General features: G+C 36.6%; 1 protein-coding gene across 1 annotated transcript; it reads right to left on the bottom strand.

Annotated features, from left to right (window-relative positions):
- Nucleotides 1-4,780: 4,780 nt before the first annotated feature.
- On the bottom strand, nt 4,781-10,292 carry LOC146318352 (uncharacterized). Its single transcript, XM_084733206.1, has 5 exons — nt 10,162-10,292; nt 8,548-8,687; nt 7,267-7,420; nt 6,253-6,330; nt 4,781-5,017 (listed from the first exon to the last, which is right to left on the bottom strand). The coding sequence occupies exons 1-5, from the start codon at nt 10,241-10,243 to the stop codon at nt 4,920-4,922; spliced, it is 552 nt and encodes a 183-aa protein (XP_084589332.1). The 5' UTR covers nt 10,244-10,292; the 3' UTR covers nt 4,781-4,919.
- Nucleotides 10,293-19,665: the final 9,373 nt, after the last annotated feature.

Genomic DNA, 19,665 nt, shown 5'->3' with positions numbered 1-19,665 from the left:
TCTGTGTCACCTGCGTTAAGGAAGGACAGAATACGAGAGCGCCCCCGACAGGTTATAAGATGAACTACTGGTGCTTCATTTCCCAATATGCATTACTCTATTTCCAGTGGTGGACAAAGTACTCAACCCCAGTACTTGAGTCCAAGTATAGATTCTCCTGGTCAAATATTACTCAACTACAAGTGAAAGTTGCTCAGTCAAAATTTTACTTGAGTTAAAGTACTAGAATACTTGGTTTTAAAAATGCGTAAGTGTTCAAAGGGACATGTTTTTAAAAATACTTCAGTATTCAAAAGTACAAATTACAAAGTACATTTTCTAATATCAATACATGCTGTATTGTTTTCTGTACCAGAAATCCCTGCCCAGCGCTTCAGTCTGTAGAGGAGGATGTTGCGGTCGACTGTGTCAAAGGCTGAGCTAAGGTCCAGGAGAACAAGAACTGCGCAGTTGCCATCATCAGCAGCCATTAAAAGGTCATTTGTGACCTTAAGCAGGGCCGTTTTGGTGCTGTGGAACTTCCGGAAACCAGGCTGAAATTTTTCAAAAGTGTTATTATTTTCCAGTGCCGATAGAAATTGCTTGGACACTATTTTCTCTAATATTTATGAAATAAATGGCAACTTGGATATATATATATATATATATATATACATATATACATAGTTGTTGTTGTTGTTGTTGTTGTTGTTGATAATACAACAACAATCTCCTAAACAAAATCAGGTATCACTTTATGCTTGGTGCTTGTAATATGAAATATAGATTTACCACATTTATAGATTTACCACATTTAACACACATCAACAGTACAAAATATGTAAATTCTTCCACCAATCTCAAACTAAACTGTTCAAAATGCACTTTGACCTTGACTGAGAGCTTAAGGTTTTAAGCTTCTCTTAAAATTTTTCTCTGTGATGAACACAGTGTATGATCCATCACATTTATAAAAGAAAGGAAATTAATCTGCTGACTTCAAAACTGCTTCAACCAGAGTAACTAGTACTAGTACTAGTACAACAATAATACAAGTACAATATTTGCAAAGGCTAAGTCTTGGTATAACAGCTCAAATTAAACATAACTTTGGTTTTACTATAAACTGTAATATGTAATGCCTACAAACAGATATGAAATATACATATAATATACATGTACATGTATATATACATGTACAACACACATGGTAGAAGTACAAAGAAGTAACATCTATATATATATATATATATATATATATATTACTCAACTACAAGTGAAAGTTGCTCAGTCAAAATTTTACTTGAGTTAAAGTACTAGAGTTCTTGCTTTTAAAAATACTTAAGTATTCAAAAGTACAAATTACAAAGTACATTTTCTACTATCAATACACGCCATATTGTTTTCATGATGCATTTACAGAATCTTATAACTCTGAAAACACCTGATGATGCACTGACCTGCTTGTAGAACCACTCTGCTACACAAAGTCTATAGAAACACCTATAAAAACTTCAACATAGAAATACAATCAAAAACTAAAAGGACAGTTATTGTCATTTTTTGATGTAACTGTATTAAAGTCACATCATGAAAATTAGATTGAAGCCAACTGTAAGGAGTTCAACAAGTCTGTTAAATAACTGAGATTTCTTTCTGTCTTCAGAGGCAGTATATATACATGAATTATGTGGTATTTTTCACCCCAATAAAACAATCCAACTTTAAAAGCTACCTGGAATAATGAGTAATTATAATAACATCTTGAGATTTAATTTAGTCTTTCTCCTGCCGTCACCATTATCGCTTTTTGTTTGAATGAAAGAGGGAGAGTTTGCTTGTTCTTGTTAGTGCGTCTGGACGTATTTCTGCTTTTACATCAGTCCCATTTGAGAGGAGCTACTGTGATTGGTTTCTTTCTGTGAGGAACACAGCATGTGACCAACTGCATTTTAGAAAAGAAAAACACCAACAGCTGACTTCAAAGCTCAGTCGAAAAGTAACAACAACCTTCCTAGAAATGTAGTGGAGTCAAAAGTACAATACTTGTCTTTGAAATGTAGTGGAGTGAAAGTCAGAAGTTTCCAAAAAAAACAAATACTCAAGTAAAGTACAGATACTCAAAAAATGTACTTAAGTACAGTACTCAAGTAAATGTACTTCATTACTGTCCACCACTGTATATTTCACACTACAGTCAGTACGTGTTAGAGCACAAGGGACAAAAATGAGGGAGAATCTTGTGAGAATATCTGGAATAACGTTGAAATGTCAAGAATAAGTCAGTTTTTATTATTATTATAATTCTTATTATTATTATTCAGTGTGCCTGATGTGCAGACACATTATATATCATCCGCCATACTTACTTTTATTATTTTTCTTCCGCTGGATTTTTGGCCACAGTGTTCACTCTACATACACAAATTGTACATCAGGTTATAGGAAAAGTCATGCCGGTCACAGAGGTGTGACTACCGAAGCAAATGAACAAATGATTTTGACTACCCGAGGTCTAAAAGGACAAGTCCAACCAATTGCCCCATTCAATCCCATGTTAAGCGAGAGCCAAACTTTCTGGAAGAAAGCAGATGATTCCAGTTTTTTCCATCGTGGTGGTGGCCTCATTTTTCACACCACAGAAATAAAATTTGCACCATTGCATTCAGCAGCCTGTCCTCTCACTCACCGTATGTGGTTTTTAGCTGTAGTAATTACAGTGTTTCATTAAACAGCTGTAGTTTAAGAGGTATGTTGTCTCAACTTTTGCCTCTTTTTGAAGTATTTAAAATTGAATGTGTTGTTGCTCACAGGTGATTGGTCAATTTCACCAACCTGAGTTCTTTGAAGTTAAAACCTCAAACAGAGACAATTACACCTGAAGCAGCTCAAGGTTTGAAATTATTAACAGTTTAAAATGACTGTCTGTCTGTCTGTTTCTGTCTGTCTTTGTCTTTCTGTGTCCAATTTTACATTTTTGCCTGTTGTCTTTCAACTGTTCATAAATTCAAACCTTGATCTGCTTCAGGTTAAATTTTTTCAAATTTCTCTGTGTTGTAACATACAGGCGATTGGCCAGTTTCACCAACCTGAGGCCAGTCCTGTCTTCTGATTGGTGGATTGACCTAAAGCTGTTTTTTGACAGTTAAAACCTCATACAGAGAGAATTTCACCTGAAGCAGCTCAAAGTGTGAAGTTATTAACAGTTTAAAAACACTGCCTGTTTGTCTCTGTCTGTGTCTTTCTGTGTCCAGCTGGGACATTTTAGACTGCAGTCTTTTTTAACCGTTAATAAATTCAAAGTTTGAGCTGGTTAATGTTAAATTCATTCATTCATGCATGAAATGCCCTTCTTGCCTACATAGTGGATACATGTCCACTCACAGTCTAATATCCATTGCAGTATTCTGCAGTATTAGTCCCAGTAATTTTAAAAAATCAGACCAGGAAGGTTTTTTGTTTGTTTGTTTTTAGCAAAAGTGAATAAAGAATCAAGTTGAAATGTAAAGAATTAAATTAAAATGTTGAGAACAATGGCACATTAACACATGCAAATGCATGTCTTCTTGACCAACAGCAAAGATGTAGGTGTGGTGTATACATTAACAAGCCATGATTACTCCCCTGCATTCATGCAAGGTTAATTCTTAAATTTGTCATTACTCTTAACATTTTGACTATATTTTCAAAATGCAAAAAGAAAAAGAAAAGAAATCCTCGTTCATCTTTATTCTCGACATTTTGACTTAATTCTCCAAGCAGAAGATGTAAAAAATCAGTTCTTATGTTTTTTTCCTTATGCCTTGCCCTACTCCTACTTCCATATGTGTGCAAGCCCTAACATGCTGTTTGCATACTGTCACACCACACACACACACACACACACACACACACACACACACACACACACACACACACACACAGTTTAGACAGTGTGCACGTGGCTCCAAGCTAAGGAGCTACAGTGAAGATTCAGGCTAAAAACGTGGTGTAAATAACATTTTTTTAGTCAACTTGGCATGTTGGGCTTTAGGAGAATTGGATGACAACAGACAAGCAGTATGGAGACACTTTATGCTTTTTTCCCAGTTGTTTTTTTATGTTTGAAAACTGGTCACCATTCACTTCCATTGTTTGTGAGATTCTGCAAAACTGTTTTCCTGTGAAACTCCAGCAGTGTTTTGTGGACTAAAAAACTAAACCTGACCTTCAATCAACATGAGGGTGAGTAGATAATTACTGAATTTTCATTTTTGGGTGAACTATCCCTTTAAGTCTATTGGACACTTCCATATGGCCTGTATGGAAAAAAGCAATATAGTTTCCAATGAACTTTTATGATTTAAATGTCATCTATAGGCTTTGCAGCTGAGCTTAAACTTGTTTACTAAGAGCTGCGTATTGGGCAATTTGAGTAATTAGCACAACAAGCTAATTCATATGCTAATAAGGACATGACAATAGAGCAGTTTATTTTACCTGATAATGAGCTAATTATGATATTTGTCCAGCAGAATGAATTTCATCCACTATGCCTATAGATGGCAATTAAGAAACACAAGTTCATAGGAAACACAAGAAACTTCCAGTTGACTTTTTGGTGGCTTACATAAACATATTACCATATGCATATATTTATATTAAACAGAAACTAAACCACAAACATGCAGGGAGTTAAATGAATGCAAAATACCATTTATGTGTAAAATTACTGATGCAACACAAATTGATACAGCAAATCAAGAAACAATACAATGAACATTAAAATTTCTTCAGGGAAGCAAAAGACTCGGTTCTATTGTGAGTGTAGAACAGATCCTGGAGCTGCTTCACTGACATGAAATGCTTGATTTGAGGATTATAGAATGCACATATTAATTTCAAAAGTGAACGGTAGAGACAAAGCAACATAATGGAGCGAGATCTGGATCCTTCTCCTCTCATCCTCTCTTGTATTTTACAGCCAGGGTGGCCAAGCTGAGGAGGAGGACAGTAGTTTTTCCCAGCAGAATCCAATACCATACCTGACCCAGCAGACCTGCAGGGACACAGACGGATGCAGATCAGGCTGTTAGTTACATAAAATCTCTCGAAAGCAAAGCTGCAGGAGCAAAGAAAGAGATGAAAAGAGGCAGAGTTAGAGGGAGCAGTGACAGAAAAGACATGAAAAAGGAATCTATTTTATTTTCTCCGATTAGTTGTTTGCTCCAGGAAATGTCAGAAAATGGTGAAAAATTATGATCAAAGATCAAGATAACGTCCTCAAATGTCTTGTTTTGTCCACAACTCAAAAATATTGAGTTTACTATCAGAGAGGAGTAAAGAAACCAGAAAATATTCACATTTAAGAAGCTGAAATCAGGGAAATTTGACTTTGATTAGTGAAAGAATAATTGTTGCAGACTTTTTTGACACGAGCAGCCCATGTGGGACACTGACTAATGCAGGAATGACATGAAGTGTGTGGACGTATGCCCACACTAATGTACCACTGGTCATGTCTACTTGAATTATCAACATTACAGTATCTCACAGTTTCTTTTTACTGTTTAAATGTTATATTTCAAAGCTAAATATTCCTACTAATCACAACAGCATGCCACCAAACAAATACAATGGAGGTTTCCATACTTTACTTCTGAAGTCCTCAGAAGGAAATCGTACCTTCATTGTGCATCTATCCTCAGACTGTGAGACTTCTAAATTCATCCTTCACAGTCCAGCAGGAAAAATACTTTTATTTCTAGGATTTATTATTTAAATCATGTATTAATTTGTAGGTGGGTTAAATTAACCTTGTAAAAAATTAAAAGCAGGCTACAACCATTAAAAAGTCTTCAAACAGTTGGTTGAAACTAAGGTCACGCCTCAAGATAACCAATAAAGTGGCCAATTAGATTTCAAGGGTGGTCAGTGCCCCCCATGCCCCCCCTCTAGAAACACCCCTGCTACTGGCATTTCTCCTCCAATTTGCCACTGCTAACCCCATCTTAAAAAAGCCCTCTCTGAGTCCCGCTGTTTGAAGAGGTAAAGCAGGTAAAGCACGACTTTAGAAAAAAATGTCTGCACACAATTAATGCAGTATAAACAAAATAATTTTTCTTCCCCTTCCTTTTTTTTTAAATTCCAGTCTGCTGAGGACTAAAATCATTGGAACATATGAAGATGGAGCACATCTGCAGATTTACTGCAGATATAATATTTTCCCATAGTTTACGGTTGAAGGAATCATACCCCTCTGAAAAGCTGCGTCTCGTGGCTGCGAGCTCTCACCTGCTGATCTGTTGTGTTGTTGGGTGCTGTAACTCTGTGGGGTGCTGGGTGTGGTCAGGCCGGGTGTTGTCAGGTTATCTGTTCAACATTAAATAAAGAAATTAGTAATTATATGAAATAGTCGTAATGCTTAACATCATTTTGTTTCATGTGACTTTTCGTGTCAGTGGTGTTGTCACCTCCTTGTCATCTTTCAGCCAATGACGTGCCTCCATAGGCACTCTACACTGCTCGCCTCACCCTCCCCTTCAAAAAGCACATAGGAGAAACTACGGTTGCCGTGAAAACTCACAAAAAACATGAGAGGCCCAATCTAGAGCCAGTGTTTGGTTTGTCCATTCTGGGCTACAATAGACACATGGTGTTTCAATATGGCGACCTGATGGACCCTCTCCCTCTGTAGATACAAAAGGGTCATTCTAAGGTAGCAAAAATACAATCATTCTTATTTTCAGGTGATTGTACACTAATGAAAACATACTTATATTCCATTTCTGATATATTCTGCCAGTAGATCTACCTAAATCTTACACATTAGACCTTTAATAGCCATTGCTGAGCTTGTAGCTCAAGGGGTGGGGGCATGTGATTGGCTGGAAGGTGAGAGACCAGTGACAACACACATTAAAAGTGACAGCATGGGGATTCATTCAAAAATGCATTTCTGCAGACGTTTTATTATTATCTGGGCAGTCTCAAATTCCAGTTCACCAATTGCTGTTGTTTCGCTTGATGCTGAAAAAGTGTTTGAGAGGGTGGAATGGGGAACTTTAGAATTTTTTGGTTTTGGAGGACTTTTGATTAAGTGGGTACGTCTATTAACACTCTTTCAGGCTGTTGTAACAGACTGCAATATGTATATCAGATGATGCGACTGATTTGAATATTAAAAAATAAAAACTATAAATCAGGGAAAAAAAGTGACAGCATGAAATAAAATCTGTTTTTACGAAAAGTGACTCTGTGAAGTAAAACCTGACCTGACTGTGCCGTCGCTGTTCACCTGTATCTTACCTGATATCTCGATCAGGACTTCAGGGCTGATTGTATCGGGCGGCAGGGTCATGCAGGAGTAATAACCAGTGTCTGCCTTCGTAGCAGAGCTGACATTCAGGGCCACCGTCACATTGGGGACAATGGAGGTAATATTGATGAGGGACACTCTGTCCTGGGAGACAAAAACAACCTGTCGATACAGTTTAGCACCAACACTGTCTGACTTTCTGAGCAGGAACTTAACACCAGTCTGAAAAGAGTTTCACTGCCCTCTTTAGCTGAGCGGTCTGAGTGAGGAGTGCATGTTTGTATATAACCACACCTAACAGTGCACTAAAACACCTCTACTTTAAGACATCAAGGTGTGAAATTAAACCACTTCTAGATCAATAAAAATTAATATTGCATTATTTAATTATTTCATTATTATTGCAATAATGTATTTTCCTACTCTGCACCATGGGCTTGGAATAATCTGCAGAAAGATCTTAGGTTAGAAATATTCATATCCATTGAGAAATTTAAGGGCATCATAAAGAATGTGGTGATGGAGACATGCTCATTTTTCATTGAGAGGCCCCCAGTTGTTGTTGTTTTATTGTGAGTTGTTTTTTTTAATAAGCTGTATTTGTCACATTTTAGTATGTTGTGATTGGCTCCTACCTTGGCCAGGTCTCTCTTGTAAAAGAGATTCTGAATCTCAGTGGGACTTCAGTGGGAATTGAAGTTCAGAAAATCATCATGCCTCTTGTAGCCATTAAAGGGCCAGTTCATCTCCAAATCAAACATGCATATTTTTCCCCAGGCATGAAGTGCTGTTTATCCATCCAGACAGTTTTAGTGCATAATACAAAACCACGTCTCTTTCCAAAAATCATGACCTGGTTAGTTGCGTGGTTTGCACCACCTTATGTATTCAGTCCTCCAGCAGGGTGTCAGTCTAATACATTTCAGTGAGAGGGTTACTCTAAAAATACTGCCTTTATGAAGATGATAATGATCAGGTTTTACACAGCGGTTAAATTGGATTGATAAAAGTCAGGAACAAGGGTGTTTTCTGGCATGGAGCAAGTTTAGAAATAATAGAAAAAAAAAATAAAGAAAACCAAAACATTTCTTATATTGTATATATTTCATTCTTAAAGAATTAGGGCTTTTTGGTAAGATATGATTTATCCCAATTCTCAAGAGTGGGTGAGCTACATTTATGACCTTCATGATCAAGAATGCACTCAATTTCAGTATACATATGAAAGAGCTTAATGTATGATGTAATAAACTACTAATGTCAGAAAATACCTTGTTTCCGCTGTTCCTCCACAGTTGTGCGACATGCTGGGGTGTTAAACACGTGAACTCACAGCTCAGGCTGAAGCCCTGTCCAACTGGAAGAACCCTGCTACCTCCAAAAATGCTCACCATAGTTCCACTGCAGCCACCTGCAATTGAAGATTTTAAAAAATATATAATAATTTATAATATAATATAATATAATATAATATAATATAATATAATATAATATAATATAATATCTGTTGTGTTTGTTTATGCTGCAGTTTGTGTGAGGCTGAGCCACACTTTTGCATAAAATGCCTGGATTATATTTGGTTCTCCTTGCTCTGACATTTTCAGCTAAATCAGTAAAATCAGCCATCTATGCATGCTGGCATGTCACTGCTGATCTCTGATGAACATTATAAGCAGTAAGAGGAAATAACCTTTTGTTTTATAATGATAACAAGTTGATTATTTCATTATCTCAAGATAACAAAGCTTATTTTTGTGAGATTAACTCGTGATCTTGAGATAAAGGTGTTTAAAAAATAGCAAGCACAGCCATTCTCAGCTTCCATACACTAACTTTCTATATATTACCCAGACTAAACGAAATTAAAAAATCATTTATTTTATTATTAATACCTGAGACAAAATGTCTTCTATGAAAAAGACATTGTCCGCGATGAATAATAACCGTTAACTGTCCTTATAAATCTTTGCAGTATTCATTGTCTAAGACAACTAGATAAAAACGTCGAACAGTTTCTATATTTTACTGTTTTATTTCATGTGTATTTTACTGATATACATATCAACATCTCGTGTAAAAGCTTCCATATTCAACATAAATACATACATATCACCTTGGTCAAACAATGTGCAAAACATAATTTGGGTACAACGTAAATTTAATTGTATAAATCCAAACAGATCCAAAATATAATCTGAGGAAATTTTATTTGGTGAATATTTGTATATGTGGCAATAAATCAAATATTAATAAATAAATATAAAAAGTCTGTGACAATGTATACTGTGATATTACATAGTTAATTATTTTATTTGATTATTTTTAATTTATTTGGTACAACTGTGCTGCACTGTGCAGTTTTGTTTTGTTTGTTGTTTGTTTTTTGTTTTTTTGTTTTTTGCACATGCTTAAGTCATGTCTGGCTACTATTTTATTTTATTTTATTTTATTTTATTTTATTTAAGAAGTAAATCAGAGGCACATCAAGTTAAAAAGTAGAAACAAATTTTAGCCTATACGAATCATGAACTTTTTATTGTGGCATTATCACACTGTGAGTTTTTATATCCGTACTTTGTGTTGAATATATTTTGAGTAATTAGTACATTGGTGAAAACATTCTATGAATTCTCCTTAACACATATACTGTTATTAAATCTGCGTCTTACTTTCTTTCTATTAATGTCTATAATAGTCGTATATATAGTCGTATAAGTAATGACAACACCAATAACAAACATGCATAGAAACAACTGAATAACAGATCATTATTTTATTATTAAAAGTATCATCATATATGTGTCATTAATTACTAAATCAAACACAATAATAAATACATAAATGTAGGTATCAATATAAGTAATAACACTACTGATACAACTCACCTTCAGTTTGAGTCCAGTACAAGAAATGTATCATCAGCAGAAACAACATGTCTGATTCTTTTCTCATCCTGCCTGTCACCATCAGACTGAGGACGTCTCTGCTCTCAGTGTCAGGTGTGTCTCACGCTGACATGCACTGGCGAATAAGTACTGACAGACAGCAGCAGACCTGAGTGCCAGACAGGATGTACTGTGTTTTTGGGCCGATGAAGGCTATGATAACCAGAGCAGAGGAGGTTTCTGCTGATAATGCTGACCACAGTATCACTGTTATCCATCTGCATGTATGCAAGGTGATGGTAAAAAAAAAATCCCCACATGCGCTGCAGCGCTGTGAAGTAGATAGTAAACGGTACAGTGGAATCAAAAATAGTGCTGATGTCTGCACAATAACAGGAAGTCTTTTGTTTTTAATCCATTGAAAAATGAGACTTTGCAACGGGACCAAGGAAATGACAACGTATTTTATAAAAAAAATTCAACATAGCTTCACTGTACTTCATAACGCTTCTGCTACTTTCCTCTAGAATCTACCAGAACTATTTTCTTTCTCCTAGAACTGCTCACAACAAGGTTGGTAAATTATCTTAAGTAACCGGGGTCATAATTTTTGGAAAGAGGCGCTGGTTTTGAATTTTTCAAATGTATTTTTTGGGTGTTTTGAAGACCACAAGCAGAGTGCCGTTAAGTCCCATTTTACTGGAGAGAGGGCAGACATCTGTACGGCAAAACTCTGTAACTCACACTAAAACAATCTATACTGAAAAAATGTTGTGTTGAATTTACTTCATTTACTTACTTAAGTGGCTGTGCAAAACAAGTGTATCTAAATCGATGCATGTTTTTTAAGTTCAGTCTACTTATCACTTTGAAGGAGATATATGAGATCTCACGATACCTTCACATCTGTGTTTACATGCTACCTGGAAGTGACTCAGACAACAAAGAGAGATCAGTTCAGAAATAGTGACTTGTTACGGACACAGTAGACTTTGCAAACTTTCAACAAAGAAGAAAATGTCTGAGGACTTTGACATAGAAGAGGAACATCATTTCTTTGCTGCAGCCGCGCCACTTGGGGGAGAACCTGAGTATCCACTTCAGGTGTGTCTGAGAGCCTACAGTTGACATTTAGGTGAAAAACATGGTGTGAATGGGTTTTTTGGGGTCAAATTTTAATGTTGTGGCTTATGGACACGTTTTTAACATTTTAAAACTGGTCACCATTCACTTCAATTGTACTGGATTTGGCCTCAATGCTGTTTTCCACTGAAGCTCCAGGAGTGTTTTATGAACTGGAGATCTTCACCCATCCTCACATCAGCACAGGACTGAATAGATATTGAGTGAAATGTCATTTTTGGGTGAACTAAGTATATATACTTTTAGCTTAACTATTTTGAGTAGAATTTACTGTATTCTAAGTATATTAAAATGAATCATGTGCATTCAAATCAATTTCATGGTTTAATTTTTGTGTACTAAAATTATGATTAATAAATATTTTAGTTATTATTAAAATCTTAACTTTTAAGTAAATTCAATATTCAGACAAATAAAGCAAATCAAATGTTTTAAATTCTTACTTTGTTTTCATGATTCAAGACTAGGTACAACACCGTTTTTGCAAACAGCACTGTCGGTAATGTGACTCAGTTACATTTGCTCACCATAGCCCTCGACCCTTATCATATGCCTATAGATGAATCTGGTGACCACTTTGTTTGTCCTGCGCCGCCTTTCCTGTGGCGGCACGTCGTACCGTCTGTCACTCGCTGTCTGCTGGTCGTGTTGAGGAGGAAACCCAAGATTTATGAAGCTCTCACAAGATTTTATCATGGTTTTGATTTAAACAATCACTTTTGCAAGACCTTTCACTGGTCTGGGGTTCCCCTGAAGACACTGTGTCTGCTGTTGTTTGGTGGCAGTGACAGTATGGTTAATTGGACCGACGATGTTAGATGACGGCCCTCTATAACTGATGAAGGTTCTTTTTTGGATGGTGATATTAACATTCTTCAAATTTTAGTAGGGAGCTGTTAGTTGTGATGATGGCCAGAAACAGATGTAAAAATAGAGAAAAAACAAACCACCTCAGCCACATTTAAGTGATGAAGTATCGTGTAATATAATTAAAAACATGTAAAGTTGTGGTGTAGTGGTGCAAATTATAGCTGGGAAATTAAAGAATCTTGTCATGTTTTTATTTGCTTTGGCAGATTCGTCTAGCTTTTCTTCCATTCAGACAGAATTCCATCATCTGTTTGGGCCAATCACGCTTTATTTAATATGGTGCACATTTTATGAAATTATTGACAGAGGAGCATCACCGGCCCAGATTTGAAAAGTCACATCACATATTTCACTGCTCTGATTGGTTGTAGGTCTATCCAATTGCATTTCATCAGCAGGTCCATCCGGGGACGTCCATTTCTGAAGGCAGTGGATATTGAAAAGCTAATGTTAAACCACATCACTGGCTTTAAAAGTTGAAAAACACCAACAATGTGTGAAAGCTGTAGAAGATTTTAAGGTTTGAATTGAGTTTATGGCTTAAACTATGAGTAAGAAAGAATGAATGAGTGAATGGATGAATTTATGGATGAAAGTTGAAAAGAGTAGGCTAGTTGAAAAAGTTGGAAAGAGATGAAGGATGCAAAATATAGTGTAAGCTGGGAGCTCAGCTGCATTGCTTCACTAATGCCTAAAAACTAAACTGCATAACTTTGGATGAAGAAGCTGCAGAAGGAGGAGGGATAAGTGGAACTGGTAATGAACATGAATGGGATTTAAAAGTTCAGTTAAACTCAGCGTATGAATTGAATGTGCTGGAGCGCAGAGCAAACACAACAAGGGAAGGCAGTTTCTGAAGAAATTGTGAGTGTGAATACTGGATGTCAAAAAGCTAATAATTAACTGTGTTGCTGGTTTTAAAAGTTTAATAACAGAAATAATGTTTGAAAGATGTGGAATATTTTAAGGATTGAATTGGGGGTTATGGCTTAAAGTCTGAAGGAGAAGATAAAAGTTGAGAAACATGAGAAAGAGATAGGATCCAAAATGTAGCATAAAGTGGGAACTGAGCTGAATAAAAGTCAAGGGACTGAATGTGCTGGAGTGCAAAGTCAACACAACTAGAAAACGCAATTTCTGAGGAAGCTGCAGTGTGAATGCTGGGTGTCAAAAAGCTGACACTAAACTGCATTGCTGGTTTTAAAAGTCTAATAATATTAATATAATATATGTGGAATTATTTGGTTTGGTTTGTAGTGAAAGGTATGAATAAGTAGATAAAAGTTGAAAAGTGGAGGCTATAAATATTTGAAAAAGTGGAAAAGAGATAAAAGATGCAACATGTAGTTTAAGATGGGAGCTAAACTGCACCTCACTGATGGCTAAGAACTAAACTGCATACCTGCCCTAACTTTGTATGAAGAAGCTGCAGAAAGAGTAGGGATACTTGGAAAACTGGCAATGAAAATGAATGAGATTTAAAAGTTCAATTAAAATCAATGTATGAATTGAATGTGCTAAAATGCAGAGCCAACACAACGAGGGAAGGCAATTTCTGAAGAAACTGCTGGTGTGAATGCTGGATGTCAAAAAGCTGACACTAAACTGCATTGCTGGCTTTAAAAGTCTAATAATATTAATAAAAAAGTACATATAAAAATTTTAAGGTTTGGTTTGTAGAGAAAGGTATGAATGAATAGGTAAACGTTGAAAAGTGGAGGCTATAAATATTTGAAAAAGTGGTAAATAGATGAAGGATGCAAAATGTAGTTTAAGCTGGGAGCTAAACTGCATTGCTTCACTAAAGGCAAAGTGGAAATTGGTTATTAACATGAATGGGATTTTGAAGTTGAATAAAACTCAGTTTGCAGAGTCAATACAACAAGAGTGGGTACAGGTATCTACAACAGGCAAAGTGTGAAAACACACACTCGCAGTATTTCAGTAAGTTCTGGTTAAAGTAAAAACAACTTTTCACTAGAAAACATAGTGTGCATGACCCTGTCTCACGCACACTCATATAGACACACATACGCGCGCGCTCACAGATTTTCTGTCGGTATTCTTCAAAACAAGTTACGCTCGCGACCTTCGTCCACCGCGCCGTGCTCATTTTCGTTTACGTAAACTACGTTACGATCACTGGCGAGGCTTTTCAGCTGGTTAGCCAAACATCCACAGAAAAAGAGATGAGCAGGAAAACGAGACGAAGAAAATGAGAACAGTTTATTCCAAGCTAGAAAAATAGCGACCGAGAGAAAACCTGTTTTGGTATGTAATGTCTTTTTTTGAATTTTGTATATATGTGTTTGTTAAAGTAGCAAGCTATTTTTTATGAATGGCTGTATGTATGGGCAGAAATTCAGCGTTAGCCAACATTGGCTAGTTAGCTGGCTGGCTAACATGTTAGCCAACGTTAGCTTCTCTGAGGCTAGTAAACGCTAGCTGTGGAGCTAGTTGTTGATGTGGTTCGCTAGCTGCCCAATTCACTGCTGTACGGCAGTTTTGTCGTTGTGTTCTGTGACATTACTTCGCTTCATTCTTTACAGCCTTCTCTCCACTTGGTCGTTTCAAATGAGTTTCAATGAAGCTAACGTTGTCAGGCCAAACACTCACACACTAACTACTGTGGCCTAAACCTAACTTCCTGCGTTGCCTGGCTCGATTCATAGTTTGACGTTCAATAACACCACATTATTTGATTTTCCAAAACCAGGTTAGCAGTTTACGTCGGACAGCAACTGTAGGCGTGAAGTTATCAGATTGAAACAACCGCTGCTCTCCGTAATGTTGAAATCTGCTGCAGTCGTATCAGCTAACATTATGTTAGCTGCAGTAACAAACTCGAGCTCCTCTGGTCACACAGCTCAGCACCTGAACAGCTTTCTGCTACAACATTTGCTTGAAGTAAGCTGTTTTTCTTACAGACTTTCAGGTTGCCTTTGAAGTATTCATTACTACTCAAACTCCTGTTTAGAGATGAATAAGAGGTGGTGCAGCTGAGTTTATCATTGGAGTGTGGGTGGTGAGACAAGGCCATGTTGGTTCTGCTATATACTGCATTTCTCTTAAGAATCACGTAAATAGCTCACAATGAATAGGTCATGATATACCGATTATTACAACATAGGATTTCTTTCCCATCAGAGCCACCAGTACTGCATGCATTCAGATTATTTTTTATTGTCGATTAATCTATCCATTATTTTCTCGATTAATCCATTAATAGTTGTTTGCCTGTTAAATGCTCGAAAATGGTGAAATATGTTGATCATTGTTTCGCAAAGCCAAAGATGACTTCCTCAAATATGTTTTTGCACACAACCTAATGATAGTTAATGATAGTGTCAGAGTAAAGAAACCAAAAAAAAAGTTTGCATTTAAGAAACTGTAATCTGAAACTGTTTTCTTACAAAAAATGACTCAAATCGATTAATCAGTTATCAAAATAATTGGCAATTAAGTTAATAATTTATTTACAATTGATTAATTGTTGCAGCTCCACATTGGTTATTTATACTATAGGGTGCCATTGATGCACACATGGAAAATCTTCAATAGGGCTGACCATCAAAACACCTAAAACTGTAAACAACACTTAAGGTGGTGACAGCAATAAAGGTAGAAATTGAATAATAATGTTGAGAGTATAACACTGGCATGAACTACCATTAGCGTAAATTGTTACAGATCATAGATGGATGTTTAGGCTATTGAAAAGCTGTTGTGCAGGTCTTTGATTTGGGCCAGCAAAGGACATGTGGTTTTGGGTGAGAACACGATAATACCAGGTGCAGAGCCAAGGGCTATTGTTTTTAGTTAATCTCTGAAGAATTCTACAGAGGAAATTTTTATGAGTACATTATGATTTCATTAATTTTATGAACTTTTCATAGATAAAAGCATAAAAAGTTGAGCTGAACTTGATAAACTGCACGCAGAAAACTCTTAGTAGTAGCACACATTGCCTAGGGGTGTAATACAATATCGATACACCTGACTGTTACAATAATTTGTTTGGTATTTTGTAAGATTCTCAGAAACAGTGTATCAATTTTTGATTTATAGTTTCCATCCAAAGGTTCATGGCGGTGTTGTTATCTCTTCAGGCATTTGACTCTTCCACTCCAGTCTGACAATGTAAACTGAGACAGGAAGGAGTAAGCACATCTCTTTCCTTTGCTCAGATTGCACAAAAAGTAGTGCTATGATTTTGGATGTTACATGGAGTGTGATGATTACAAATACAGCTCCCACAGTTTTGATTGCATAAATATGTAAAATTGTTAATTGTCAGATTTTATGCAGATAGTAGTGTGTTTTGAATACTATGACATTATGTATCACTTACAGTATTGCAGTATATTTAATCACAGCCCCTCTATTGTATCACGAAATTCTTGACAATACACAGCCCTAATGTTGCCACCTGCTAATTTATTTACCTCTTGTAATGCAATGTAGAATTATTGATGTGTTGCATCGCACAGTCAATAGATTACAGGCATAGATGCTTTTATTTTTAAGCACCGGTGCCACAGGCCACCAAGTCCTGGTGGCCAAAGAATTTTTTGGTGGCCCAGATGTAACATATTTAAAGATAATACAGAAATGGCGATTTAGGACATATTAGTGTTGTGTTGGACACTTGTCCCCTTTTCCCATGACTTGTGATGTGGTTTTTCCTTTGTTTCCGCTGAAAAATGAGCTAGACTTCTGGGCTAGCTGAGGGAACTGGCACCACGCGCAGTGCATTTCATCTTTAGATGTGTCATATTTTAGCCAGTTAAACACCTGCTTCCATTCACCCCTAAATTTTTGTTGCGATGAGGCTCTGCAGAAAATTTTAAATAGTTGGTGTCTCAATGGGCATCACCCATCTAAGAAACACTTTTGTCAGGTTTTTCGTCTTGCTGAGAAACTATTGAGTCTAATGTTACAGTTGCTTAGTAATTGAGGTCAGGTTTGTAGCCTGTGGTATGCTCTGTAGTGGGTACTGTTGGGTGTGAGACTGCATGCAGGTTAGTGGATGTGCTAAACTACCAAACTTTAGTTGCTCAGCAGGGTTCATTGTTTATGTGTGTTTTCACATGGTCTGGCAAGTGGGTCAGAAATGTACTTGCCTTAAGTTTATTTTTACTGGCCCTAAAGAAATTGTTTTATTTATTAGCAATTGTCAAATAATGCATCATGTCAGTGTGGTACAGTGTGGCCAGGTCAGTCCCCTTCCTCTGTTGAAGAGAAGTCACACTGGAGTGTGCAGCGAATGGCTGTGTTTTCTGAAACATGACACACTGTCTTGATCAGTTTTGTGATTACCTCACTTGCTTTGTACAAGCACCAGCAAGGCACCAAAGGAGATACTGTTGGTTCTCGTTCATGGCACTATAGCACTGTTTTTCAGAAACTTAAATGTGCCTTAGAAAAACGATCCCATTTGCTCTCAAACTTTCGGCAAACAGCACAATTACTTAGCTGGAGATTCGTCCACATCCTCTAAGGATACCCGGTGAAACTCCTGAAATGTTAAGGTGCGCCTCAGCTTCTAAAGTTTGTCTTTACTCACTGCCATTTTCTCGCAAGTGTCCAGTCTTGCACATGTGTAACTCTTAACAGAGATGCAAAGGAAACAAGATGGCTCACTCTTTCCCTATTTCCATCATCAACTCATCCAAAAACAATGTGTTTAATTCTTTTTTTAACACTTAGTTACTTAGTTAGCTAGTGAATTATAAAATGTAGTTACTCGAAGTGTCATTTTCATTGTCCTGGGCAAGTGGGCAATCCTTATTATTGAGCCCTATTGGTCAGGTTGATATAGTCAGACAAGAGGGGACCATGATACAAATTATTGCAGATGACTCAGGATTTGATTTTAAAGCTTAAGAAATACCTATGTTGTTTTTCATATTGTATGCATGGATACCCTGAAAAGTCATATAAACGTGTAAAGATATTCTGACACTGTATGTTCAGACACCATCAGTTGTTATGAGGAAATTTTGATGTGCAGTGATGAAGTTGCAAATGTTTGGGAGATGTACTGGTTTCAAAGAAAAAATTTAAAGGCTTCTTGATAGTATTTGATGTCAAAAAGACATGAGTTTTGATTAGGACTGTACAGTTAAGTGCAATATTATCAAACCTGCAATATGGCCAAGTGCATTATCAAAATTGCAGAACCAGAACAAAATCATAATTTTTTGAGAACAATAAAATGAAGCACTGTAGTGTTGCAGAGATGCGCTGGCCTACAAATCTTGTTCTCCAGATGAAAGAAAGCATTTTTGTTTGGTACGGTCTTCAACAAATATCACATTATCACAATTTGAATGGGTGTTTTTCAGTAAAAATGAAAAATGTCATGCAAAAATGATCATTCCCAATAACTGTACTGCATATTGCTATTGCAGTTTCAGTCAAAATAATCACAATATGACTTTTTTACCAAATCATGCTGCCCTACTTTTGATACTAAACCCTTTTAGAACATATTCCGATTTAATTGCATGGTTGTTAAGGAGGTTATAGTAGAGAAAGTCAAACTTTGGCAAAAAAAAAAATCATCCTAGACTTTGTTGAAAGATAAGTATAATGAATTGAAAACTGTTTAATGACCACTTTGGTGCAGCAAGTCAATTTTTTACCAGAGACAGCTAGTATCAAACATATGTTTGAGGAAAGGCCTCAGTCTTTCATATTGTATTCATGCAAGAGTTGCAAACTCTTCTTTTAGCTGAGGCCAAAGATAGTGTGTGGGAGTGATGTTGCCTCTTGCTTTGCACAGGCCTAACCCATTCTCATATATGGCCTATACAGCAGCATTGATTTTTGCTGTGAGTTGCTCAATCTGACAGAGGCCTCTGTGGGAGGGAAAACACAGTGTTTGACCTGCTACAGCGGATGTAATTAAAGGGATAGGTCTAACTCCAGTCAGGGCAAAGTGCTGTTTAATTTTATCATGGAATCTGATTTTAACATGTCTTGTAACCCTGTTTGTTAAGTTTTGAGGAACCCCATTCCCTCATTTGATAAACTTAGCTGAGCAAAATGACCACATAAACAACATATCAAGTTCTCAGGCACAGAGTTGATGCAGCTGCACTTAAGTAGAAGTTGTTGTTGCACAGCACCCAGTCCTTGTGAATCCCACTGTGTTCATAGAACAGTACCAGCATCAGCCATTTTTTACATTCATTCAGCACTTATTGGCTTCAGATATCATGTGAGAGGTGCAGGGTTATAGTGGTTGAATGACATCAGAACGTCATTATCTGACTAGAATGTAATGTGTAGTTGTTTGTAAGACTACAGTGGAACATTGTGACATTTATGTTGTTTTGAAGTAAACTTACAGGGATCAAAGTAATTAAGATGTATTGACTAGAGATTTCTCATGTATTCTTTCAGATTTAAAGGTTCAGTCCACCTCCATGTCAACAATACACATTTTCCCCCTAGCCTGTAATGATGTTAATCCATCTGGAGATG

This window comes from Lutjanus erythropterus, chromosome 12, assembly GCF_056507025.1.
Source record: "Lutjanus erythropterus isolate fLutEry1 chromosome 12, fLutEry1.hap2, whole genome shotgun sequence".
Classification (NCBI taxonomy): Eukaryota; Metazoa; Chordata; class Actinopteri; order Lutjaniformes; family Lutjanidae; genus Lutjanus; species Lutjanus erythropterus.
This window is presented reverse-complemented; position numbering and strand designations above follow the sequence as displayed.

Coding starts and splice junctions, on each gene's coding strand:
- LOC146318352 (XM_084733206.1), bottom strand. CDS start 10,243: ATGGTGACAGGCAGGATGAGAAAAGAATCAGACATGTTGTTTCTGCTG. Junction 8,688..10,161: donor GTACTGGACTCAAACTGAAG/GTGAGTTGTATC, acceptor CTTCAATTGCAG/GTGGCTGCAGTGGAACTATG. Junction 7,421..8,547: donor GGAGGAACAGCGGAAACAAG/GTATTTTCTGAC, acceptor TTTGTCTCCCAG/GACAGAGTGTCCCTCATCAA.